Below are 11,962 nucleotides of genomic sequence, written 5' to 3'. Positions count from 1 at the left end.
GGGGGGGGGGGGAGAAGCACCAAGCACCGCAGCCACTGGGAGGGGCGCCCCTGGGGGCACTCACCGCGATGCACTGCCGCATGATGCAGCTCTGCTTCATCCGCCCGGGGCCCCCGAACTTCTTCATGTCCTTGCAGAAGTGGCACTCTCCACACTCCGTCCGCAGGCAGGCCTCGCACTTGCGGCATCGCGTCCGGCGCCGGCGAGCTCCCGCCGTGGTCCGGTTGGCGGCCAACTTCACCGCAGAGGCGGGGCCCAGCTTCCCTTTGGGCCGACCTACGGCCCGGTTCTGTGGGAGCACACACAGGACTGGTGAGATGGGGGCCCGCAGGGCCGGCCAGGCCCTGAGTCCGGGGGGTTATGGGTTGAAGTGTGTTCACCCAAAAGATACGTTGAAGTCCTAACCCCACAACCTCAGAACGTGACCTTACTTGGAAATTGGGTCTTTACAGACGAAACTTTTAAAATATGGTCACTAGGGTGGCCCTAATCCAATAGGACTGGTGTCCTTGTGAAAGGGGTAAATTTGGACACAAGCACAGAGAAGCCTTATGTGAAGACACAGAGAGAAGACGGCCATGTGCCTGGAGGGATGCCGCCATCTACAAGCCAAGAAACGTCAAGGAAGCCAGCAAAAGCCAGAAGCTGGAAGAAGCAAGGAAGGGTCCTTGCCTAGAGCCGTCATAGAAAGCTCCGCCCTGCAACACCTTGACTTCTGACTTCTAGGCTCCAGAACTGTGAGAGAATACGTTTGTTTAAGCCACCCAGTTTTTCTGGTTTTGTTTTTTTTTAAATTTTTATTGGAGTATAGTTGCCTTACAATGTTGTGTTAGTTTCTGCTATACAGCAAAAGTATATCAGCTTTATGTACAAATATGTCCCCACTTTTTTAGATTTCCTTCCCATTTAGGTCACCCTGAGTATAGAGTTCCCTGTGCTATACGGCAGGTTCTCATTGATTACCTATTTTATACATAGTATCAATAGTGTATATATGTCAATCCCAATCTCTCAAGTCATCCCACCAACACCCCTTCCTCCCTTGGCATCTGTACGTTAAGCCACCCCGTTTGTGGTGCTCCACTATGGCAGCCCTGGGAAGCTGACACGGACGCCCTGCTTTGGAGGGCAGCACACCTGGCTCTAGAGCCTTCTGCGCCCCCCCACCCCCGCCCCACGTCAGGCCAGGCTCCTCGGGCTACCTGTGCTTCCGCAGGGAGGCCACACAATCCGCCTCTGTTCCCTCTGCCAGGGACACCCACCCCTCCCCGCCCCACTCGACTAATGCCTGCTCAGGCTGCAGGACCCAGTTCAAACACTGCGTTCTCCTGGCAGCCCTTCCTGACCGCCCTGCACTGGGCCCTTGTCACAGCATAACTGTCTGTTCGCTCATGGGTCTTCCCTTTGAGACAGGGAGCTCAAAAAGGCAGTTATGGAGGGTGTCTTGTCATCACTGTCCCTCAACAAGATGGCTGGCACCTAGCATGTGCTCAATAAACCAGGCCCCAAGAGAATGATACAGTAAACCCTAAGGAACTGATTTCTGAGAACTTCTCCCTGTGACTCAGGGAAACACAGGCAGATGAACAGAAAGTGGTACTAAATGCTGGACAGGGCACAAGCCAGCCACATGTCCTGCTCTGAGGTCCTTACAACCTGGCCACCAGCCCCAGAGCCTCTTGCAAACCAGGATCAGAGACCAGCTGCTGGGACACTGTCCACCCAGGATCAGAAGTAGGAAGGACCAGGATGGTCGGGAGAGTGTCTCACCTGAAGCACCTTTCTGAGTTTGCTGAAAAATGGTTCATCCCTCCGTCAGAGAGACACACTCTCACCCCAAAACCATCTGATCTAATTGGCATCGAATGCTTGAAGCCCATCTCAGCCAATTAAACAAGCTTCAGTCCATCTCAGGCTTTTCATTTTAATTGCTTGTCATATGTGGATCCCTAAACAAAATCCCATCGCTCGCTAGCTCCTGGGCCCAGAAGTGTGGTTACAATGTACCACAGTGCAGAGGATCTTCCTTCCAGGGACCCCCTCTCCCACAATGCATACAGCTCCCCACCCCCAAACTACTGGGGTTGCTTAGAAACTTACAACCACATCAGCAAGGGAAACAGTCCATGGTTCTCCGACAATCAAGCCTTGACCCCCATCATTTTATCCTGCAGAGCTGTGGTCCCTGTGCAGACCCGAAGGTCCCACACACACCTTTTGGTATTGACACCTAAGTGGATCCCTTCCCTCAGATTTTTTTCCCCAAAAGCCTGCAGCATTCAAGGAAACTGTGAAGCCTCTGGTGGTGAGGCACCCACGTCAGGAAGTGCTGCGACTCTGGATCTTTATCCCTCTCAACTTGCTCTGAACTCCAAAGAGGAAAGGAGACCCAGCTCCACTGGCCCACGTGTCCTCACCTCCCTGTGCCCTGACCCCGCCGCTCCCACAAGCCACACCACCCGGTGGGGTAAGGGGCTGCCCCAATGCAAGTTACTCCTCCTGCAAGCAGTGGAGGGCCTCCCCACGCACCACAGCCCAGGGAGGTCTGGGGCCCCTAGTCATGGACATGGGCAGTTCTGCAGCCGTGGCACTGCCTGTCAATTCAGGTCAGGTCTTGCTGACAGATGAGAAGTGGGGGAAAAAAAAAATCAGTTTTCAGAGACTTTAGATTTGAGAACAGCACGTAAGGGACTGTGGACCTGAAAACTAAGCAGCAAGGAGTGCTGAGTGGAAGCAGGGATGACAGGGATGGTGACAGCAGTGCAGGTGGGTACTTGCAAGTTCCTGTCATCCTGCTCTTCATTTTACATATGATATTACCTAATTTCCCAATAATAACCCTATGAGAGATGCCATTTTTCAGATGAGGAAACTGGAGCTAGAGGTTAAGAGACCGGCTCAAGGTCACGGAGCCAGCAGAGGATGTGCGTCTAAACACTAAAACCACATCTAAACACTATAAACCACAGCGATGCACAGGCCAAGTAGGACAAGAGACCCCAGAGTTCATGGGAACTGACCACACGCCCTGGAAGGGGCCCATAGCTAGTGCCTTGATGCCCTTAGTAGGACAGGTGCCAACAGGAGGTGCAGAGAAGCACATCAATTTCCAGAGAAATGGAGACCAGGAAGGTTTCTCCCTCTCTTCACAGCCTGGAAGACTCTCTGGTAAAGAGCACACATCCTGTTAGCAACCCACTCCTCAAATCCCTGAAACATGGGCCAAGGGGTGGGCGATTCAAAGCCTCGAGTCAGGTACAGAGAAGGCAGCCCATGGTTCAGGCTCCAAGGACAAAACCAGAGGTGAAGGGTTCACACTCTGACCCTGGAGCAGGAGAGTCTAAGGACTACTTTCTTTGGTGAAGGACTGAGATAAAGAAAAAATTTCAGGAGTCCAAACATGGCTCTTGCCTCCCACTCAGGAGCGTCAGGTATACATAGCAGCTGAGCACCTCTGGCCTCTCTGGCCACTCAAAATTAAGAGAGTTGGGTCGATCCGGCCACAGTCACAAAGCTCGTACTTGACTGTGAAACAAGCCCACCTTCCTGTGCTTTCCAAAGGTCATTCTCATCTGAAGAGGCACTTTTCCAAACGATGAAAAAAAACAAATCCGCCCAGATCTCGATGGCAGCTGAGACATCCTGGAAAATGACAAAACCAATGGCAGACAATGCCTTGAAGGAAGAGGTATAAGGGTGGCTGTTTCCAAAGACCTTGTTTCAGGGCCCTCTCTGCCAGGTTGCCAAACAAGCTAGAAAAGCTGCTGCTGCCTGCAGCTTCGCGGGCCAGCTTGCTGGTCAGGAGTCAACTGAGCAACACTTGTAATGCAGGATCCTCCTAAAGACCACTGAGAAAATCAACAGGTAAGAAAGACATCGAAGGGTCTCTATTAGGGAAGGTGAACAAGCCTCGATTTGGCTTCTGTCCTAACCTCTTTTCGGTGACATCTAAAGGTTCACAAACTAATACTCAATTCTGCTCTATCCTACCTGTGCATCTATTCATTCAAGTAACCCAGAATGCCCCTTTGTTAGTTTCAGCCTGAAATGTTCTTCTCAGCGAAAGGGAATGACGGCATCCACTGACTTCACATACAAACCAGCCTCCCAAACCCCAAAGCCGTTTGTTGATTTTATCAGCCCAGAACTCATATCCTCAGCTCCATCTGGTTAGGAAAACTGAGTCCACACACCCATACACACAAATCTTAGTATTCCAACACTTCTCCTCCATCAGTATCTCACAAGTATCGTCATTAAAAGGAGTACTATTATTATTATTATTATTTTTTGCGGTACACGGGCCTCTCACGGTTGTGGCCTCTCCGGTTGTGGAGCACAGGCTCCGGATGCGCAGGGTCCGCAGCCATGGTTCACGCGCCCAGCGGCTCTGCGGCACGTGGGATATTCCCGGATCGGGTCACGAACCCATGTCCCCTGCATCGGCAGGCAGACTCTCAACCACTGCGCCACCAGGGAAGCCCAAAAGGAGTACTATTGATAAATTTTTTTTTTAATAAAATTTAAAAAAGGAATACTACTGGGCTTCCCTGGTGGCACAGTAGTTAAGAATCCACCTGCCAACGCAGGGGACACAGGTTCGAGCCCTGATCCAGGAAGATCCCACATGCCGTGGAGCAACTAAGCCTGTGCACCACCTACTACTGAGCCTGCGCTCTAGAGCCTGTGAGCCACAACTACTGAGCCCGAGTGCCACAACTACTGAAGCCCACACGCCTAGAGCCCGTGCTCCACAACAAGAGAAGCCACCCAATGAGAAGCCCGTGCACCGCAACGAAGAGTAGCTCCTGCTTGCTGCAACTAGAGATAGAGAAAAGCCCGTGAGCGGAAACGAAGATCCAACGCGGAAAAAAATAAAAATTAAAAAAAAAATAAGGAATACTATTAAGGTAGTTCATTTCATTCCACAAATATTTACTAAGTGCCTCCTATCAGATCCTATTCTCCAGAATATTCATGGGCAGAACCTTCAATCCCTTATTTCTAAAATACTGGAATTAACATTACTTGGATTAACCTGAATTAGTGAAAAGATATCCCATGTTCATGGACTGAAAGATAATATTGTTAAAGGAAACAACAGAGAAGTTTCCACTAAAGTGGAAACAAAGTGGTCCACAAATTCAATGCAACCCTGACGAAAGTCACAGCTGGCTCATCTGCAGAAATTGAAAGGCTGATCCTAAAATTCATGTGGAGGGAATTCCCTAGTGGTCCAGTGGTTAGGACTGCACACTTCTATTGCAGGGGGCCTGGGTTCAATCCCTGGTCAGGGGACTAAGATCCCGCAAATCGTGTGGCATGGCCAAAAATAAAATAAAATTTAAAAATTAAGATGAAGGGGCTTCCCTGGTGGCGCAGTGGTTGAGAATCTGCCTGCGAATGCAGGGGACAGGGGTTCGAGCCCTGGTCTGGGAGGATCCCACATGCCGCGGAGCAACTGGGCCCGTGAGCCACAACTACTGAGCCTGCGCATCTGGAGCCTGTGCTCCGCAACAAGAGAGGCCACGATAGTGAGAGGCCCGCGCACCGCGATGAAGAGTAGCCCCCGCTTGCCACAGCTAGAGAAAGCCCTCGCAGGGAAACGAAGACCCAACACAGCATAAATAAATTAATAAAACTTCGATCCCAACGTCTTCTAAAAAAAAAAAAAAGTTTAAAAAAAAATTTAAAAATTAAGATGAAATTAATGTGGAAATGCAAGGGACCTGAAATAGCCAAAACAATCTTGCAAATGAAGAACAAAGTTGGAGGACTTACACTTCCTGATTTCAAAACTTACTATGAAACTACAGTAAACAAAACAGTGTGGTAGTAGCATAAGGATGGCTATACAGATCAATGAACTAGAATTGACAGTTCAGAAACACAGCCTCACAATATTTATGACCAACTGACTTTCGACAGGGGTGTCAAGACAATTCAGTGGGGAAAGAACAGACTTTTCAACAAATGGTGTGGGGATAAATGGACATCCACATACAAAAGGATGAAGTTGGACCCTTACATCACACAATATACAAAAATTAACCCCAAAATGGATGGAAGACCTAAATGTAAGGGCTAAAACATAAACTCTAAGAAGAAAGCACAAGGGTAACTCTTCATGACCTTGGATGAGGCAATGGTTTTTTGGATATGACACCAAAAGCACAGGTGACAAAAGAAGATAAACTGGACTTCAAAATTTAAAACTTTTGCGCTTAAAAGAGCACTATCAAGTAAGGAGAATGGGAGAAATTATATGCAAATTATACACCTGGTAAGTGTTGTATCCTTAAGGTATAAAACAACTCAACAATAGAAAGACAAATATCCCAATTTTAAAATGAGCAAAGGAGGACTTCCCTGGTGGCGCAGTGGTTAAGAATCCACCTGCCAATGCAGGGGACATGAGTTCGAGCCCTGGTCCGTGAAGATCCCACATGCCGCGGAGCAACTAAGCCCGTGCACCACAACTACTGAGCTACAGACTCATTCATTCACCCCCTCACTCACACTTTCACCCACCTACCCACCCAACTGTTTTCTGGCTGTGAATTATGTATAGACTCAATGCTAGGTGCTGGGGCTACAAAGATGAGTAAGATGTGTTTGTTCCCTACTCTCAAAGGCACTACAGTCTGGGGGAAGAAAGACATGTTACCACATAAACACGCTGCAACACAGTGATGATAATATCAAAAGCTAACGTGTGCTGAAGCAACACTCTTTTCAATATTTATATCGATAACCTATGAGGTAGAAATTATTATCATCTCCATTTAGAAATAAGGAAACTGAAGCACAGTTAAGCAGTCTCCCCAGTGTCATGCTGCCAATAAACGAGAAGCTGAGATACCCAGGCGATGGCTCTAAAGCCTGGGCTCTGGCATGCTGACCCAGAAGGAATGCCTCATTTCACTGGGAAGGGAGGCTGGGAAAAGTGTCAAGACACAGCGGGTGGTGACTAAAACGAGTCTTAGAGGGAGGATAGGACACTGCAGGCCAGGAGTAGGGGTGGGGTTAGGGAGTGAATATTCTAGGCAGAAGGAAGAGTAAGATAGAGATATGAAACTAGATAACACATTCAAGGAATAGCTTGATATGACTGCTGGAAAACTGCCCTGAAGTGGCAGAAGCCTAAACCTGCAGGCCCCGTACGCCACATTACAGAAATAGTGGCCCCTGTAAGAGCAGTTAAAGGACTTTACATGCAGGAGCAACATGATTGTATTTTGCAACACTGGGGGGAGTGAATTTTTTTGGTGGTGGGCAAGATGAAAGACAGGGAGATGAGCTGAGGATCCTACAGTAGTCCGGGATGAGGGTTATGAAGGCTTACGTAGAAGCCACAGAAGGAATGAGGAGGAGGGGATGATTCAGGGATGTTTTAGAAGCAGAGCAAGTTTAGAAGACCCAGGAGGCTGACTGCACAGGGAGCATGCAAGCAGGAAGAGTCCTGGAAGACTCTGAGGTTTCGGGCTTGAGCAACATAAGAACAAGGGGCTCAGGAGAGAGAACTAGAAACCACCATGCACACGTGGAATCTGAGGGACCCACGGGACGTCCAAGGAAGGTGGCCAGCAGCAGCCAGGAGGGACCGGTGCTGAGATACACAGCTGGGAATCAGCATCGTGTAGTGCTGAACTGCTTAATACTTAAGTCCACGAGGTTGTTCAGGGAGAACGGGCAGAGTGAAAAGAGGGTCCTGGGCAGTACCTTCAAGACTGAAAACATCCAAGGGCCGGGTGAAAAAGAGCAACCTGCTAAGGAATGGCCAGAAAGGCAGGAAAAGCAGCAGGAGCCTGTGGCATCACTGGAGCCAGGGAAGAGTTTCAAGAAGGCAGCAGGCTAGAGTTTCAACTGTCAAGAGGAGTCAGTGAGAAGAACAGTAAACGTGGCTGTCTGTTTTTACAATTCAGACAGTTCTTTGTTCCTCACCAAACTGCCGCTGGAGCACACTGACGCTTAGCCCCATGAAGGGCAGCCAGAGCCCCCAAACGGCATGGAATTCCTTGTCAGGCTAACGTTGCCTTCAACTGTATAACAAATTTGTTTCAACATCATGTCTGTTCCCAAATCTTCAAGTATAATGGATATCCCAGGAAAAGCTGGATTTTAGCTGCGCTGCAGGGCCCTTAACGCACACCTGCAGACTCCAGGGAGGGCTTCGGTTTGTTTACATCCTGAGAGTAAGGAGCAAGAGAATGAAAACACAGGAGCTACCAGAAACCCAGGGGATGGGCAGACCTCTGGAGAATCTGAGGAAAGCTAAGGACCTTTTTCCCTAGAAAAATGCCCCTACGCACAAAGTCACAAAACTTTCATATGTAATTTTGGGAAGGTTCAGGGACCCATACGAAAATTTCACTCTTTAAGTAATTATAATGAGTAACACAGTGGTTATAGCCATATAAATTTCTGAGATCTTCTTCAGCATAATTTCCTAATTTTCTTTTTTATTTTAGCCACACCACACTCACTGCATGTAGGATCTTAGTTCCCTGATCAGGGATAGAACCCATGTCCCCTGCAGTGGAAGTGCGGAGTCATAATCACTGGACTGCCAGGGAATTCCCTCTAATTATTATTTTTAACAAACAGGCAGTAATAATTTTTAGTAAAAAAGAAAAAAAAAGGAATAATTCTATTTTCATTTCAGGGGTTAAAAAAACACAAGATGGAATTCTCCTTACTAAGAGTCCTTCTTTGAGCAGCATCTCCTCAAACTAAAAAGCAGAGCTGAAGAATTTTCCAGCACGTTCTGCACTGGAGAAGCAAAGGAAGTCCACGGGAGAAGGCCCAGCCAAGGGTCTCTCCTGCACCGGGCCCAACATTGGGAGCAGTGGAAACCCAAGCTGCTGTGGGGAGGCATGGGGCAGACAGGCCAGTCCAGCAGGACAGGCATAAGGGAGCCTGATACCGCCCAGGACTGAACACCAGCCTCGAGTGGGGATGAGGGAAGGACACAAACTTTTAAGACAGACCAGGCAAAATTCTGATGAAGGGTGAGGGGCTAGGCTCAGCTGCAGGGACAGACTGGGCAACAGAAATGTCCCAACAGGGTCTCCACTGGGACCTTTCACACAGTAGGTGGCTGAGCATACCTGCATGCCTACACTCCAAGACTTCCACCCCTCCTTGAAGGAGACTTCTTTTTTTAAAAATTATTTATTGGGGCTTCCCTGGTGGCGCAGTGCTTGAGAGTCCGCCTGCCGATGCAGGAGACGCGGGTTCGTGCCCCGTTTCGGGAAGATCCCACATGCCGCGGAGCGGCTGGGCCCGTGAGCCATGGCCACTGAGCCTGCGCGTCCGGAGCCTGTGCTCCGCAAATGGGAGAGGCCACAACAGTGAGAGGCCCGCATAACGCAAGAAAAAAAAAAAAAAAAATTATTTATTTATTTATTTATTTATTTATTTTTATTTATTTTTGGCTGCGTTGGGTCTTCATTGTTGTGCGCGGGCTTTCTCTAGTTGCACCGAGCGGGGGTTACTCTTCATTGCGGTGTGCGGGTTTCTTATTGTGGTGGCTTCTCTTGTTGAGGAGCACGGGCTCTAGGCATGCAGGCTCAGTAGTTGTGGCATGTGGACTCAGTAGTTGTGGCTCGTGGGCTCTAGAGCGCAGGTTCAATAGTTATGGCACAGGGGCTTAGTTGCTCTGCAGCATGTGGAATCTTCCCGGACCAGGGCTCGAACCCGTGTCCCCTGCACTGGCAGGCAGATTCCTAACCACTGCGCCACCAGGGAAGCCCAAAGGAGACTTCTTTAGAGAAGAGTGGGGTCTACAGCCTGCGAGCTACAGACTCCAGAGACTCTGGCTCCAATTTCAAAGGTCCTTAGAGGAAACCACTCTTCTCAGGCCCAAGGAATTGTGGGGCTAATAAAAGTTGAGGAAAGGTTAGGGGAGACAAGCAGCAGTGAGCCACCGCCTGGAGGGTCGGCAAATGCAGGGTCCATGGCTGACAGCCAACTTCTCTATTGGGACTATGGGGAAAACCTGCTGCCCAGTGGCCTGGCTTAGAGGTCGTCTCCCTCAATGTACCTGAGTGGTAGCATCACCTTAAAGTGAACAGGCGGGCTTCCCTGGTGGCACAGTGGTTAAGAATCTGGCTGCCAATGCAAGGGACATGAGTTCGAGCCCTGGTCCGGGAAGATCCCACGTGCTGCGAAGCAACTAAGCCCATGAGCCACAACTACTGAAGCCCGTGCGCCTACAGTCCGTGCTCTGCAACAAGAGACGCCACCACGAGAAGCCCACACACCTCAACGAAGAGGAGCCCCCGCTCACCGCAACTAGAGAAAGTCAGTGCGCAGCAATGAAGACCCAACACAGCCAAAAATATAAATAAAATAAATAAATAAAGTGAACAAGGCAAGCAGAAGAACTTAAGTTGCTAACAACTCCAGAAGTGCCGCAACAGAGCTGACTGATGCGAGGAGGAGGGAACAAATCCAGCTACAGGAAGTACGGGTCCTCACGTGATGGAAGTCTCTCTCAGGAGTGGCAGAGGGTGAAAAGGAGACATAAAGAGTCCTATCTGATGTAGTGTCAAAGATGCTATCTATCATAGGCCATAGGGTGTGGTCGAATTAAAAAACCAAAACAAGGGCTTCCCTGGTAGCGCAGTGGTTGAGAGTCCGCCTGCCGATGCAGGGGACACGGGTTCGTGCCCCGGTCCGGGAAGATCCCACATGCCGCGGAGCGGCTGGGCCCGTGAGCCATGGCGGCTGGGCCTGCGCGTCCGGAGCCTGTGCTCCGCAATGGGAGGGGCCACAACAGTGAGAGGCCCGCGTACCACAAAAGAAAACAAAACAAAACAGGTTAACAGGAACCTCACCCATGAAACACCAAAGTGCAGTCAACACTGAATACAAGGGTCTTACGAATGACCAGATGCAGAAAGCGTACACTGTTGGCAGGGATTAGGCAGATCCAAACTGAACTGAAAATTTTCAGACCAAGAGTTGAGGTATGAACTAAGCAGCAAAAACAGAACCGTTCACGTGCTGTCCTACTGACTTGATGAAAGTTCCAAGCCAAAACCGCCTGGGCTGTCTCTGGGTTCCCCTGATCCATAAGACAAGTGAGATTCAGGATCACCTCATAATATACATAAGCCTGAAAAACGTCCAACAAAACTGAGAAAATACACTTTAACTTTGTCTCTGTCATATAAAACCACTTAATAATATGTGTGTTACGATTTGAATGCAGCATATATAGCACTTCCTCAACAACGCCTGATGGAAGGAAAAAACGTTCTACATCTCGGCCTCAACATTCCAAAACATCTTCATTCCACTGAGGAAATGCACCCGAGCTTATAAGTAAGCATCTTATTCACCTAGTCATGCCCACACGATAACTCAACCCGTCTAATGCTTTATTCCTCAGACAAGGCTACCTAGCCTGTACCCTGTTTCAAGTATCGTGCAGATTCTACTTCGTAAATGAACTTTCTTCCCCTGCTTCCTAAACACGAATCTTCCCGGAGTAAATTCATGCTGTAAACACACCCAGGGCTTTGTTTTATAGAGATTTCTCCCCCCTGGTCCCAAGAGAGGTTGCTTTCCCTTCTAGATCCAACCGAGGCCAAATACTGCCATCTGGGGTCACGGCTTCCTCTCGCCGCTGCCGCCGTGGAGCGGACTCGCTGGGTTCCGGATTCCCCGCGCCGGCCCGAGCCTCGCACCCCTTCCTGTCTCCGTCTGCCCACGGTGGGCGGTGGGCCGTGGGCGCGCGGCGCCCAGACAAAAGCTCGGGCCGTCGGGCCCACCGGCCCCGGGCGGCCCACCCTCCGGGCCGCGGACGTCCTCCAGCCCAGAGGCCGAGGGTCCCGGTGCAACTTCGGAAACAGAAAGGAAGGAGGCTCCGGCGCCCGCAGATCCGGGTGCGCCCAAGGCGGCCGGCACGCGCGTGGGCCGCAGGCGAGGGCGCGAGGGGAGGGCGAGGCGCGCC

The 11,962-nt window shown here is 50.0% G+C and overlaps 1 protein-coding gene across 2 annotated transcripts in view; it reads right to left on the bottom strand.

Moving 5' to 3' along the window:
- The window catches only part of KDM2B (lysine demethylase 2B), a 130,662-nt gene that overhangs the window by 18,435 nt on the left and 100,265 nt on the right, over window positions 1-11,962 (bottom strand). For both annotated transcript variants that reach the window (XM_007448709.1, XM_007448708.1), the window contains exon 13: window positions 65-289. In XM_007448709.1, coding sequence (XP_007448771.1) covers window positions 65-289 — 225 coding nt within the window. The remainder of the gene's footprint in view (window positions 1-64; window positions 290-11,962) is intronic.

Source organism: Lipotes vexillifer, unplaced genomic scaffold (assembly GCF_000442215.2).
Source record: "Lipotes vexillifer unplaced genomic scaffold, Lipotes_vexillifer_v1.1 scaffold21, whole genome shotgun sequence".
Lineage (NCBI taxonomy): Eukaryota > Metazoa > Chordata > Mammalia > Artiodactyla > Lipotidae > Lipotes > Lipotes vexillifer.
The sequence above is the reverse complement of the archived record's forward strand: the minus strand, read 5'-3'. Positions and strand labels throughout refer to the sequence as shown.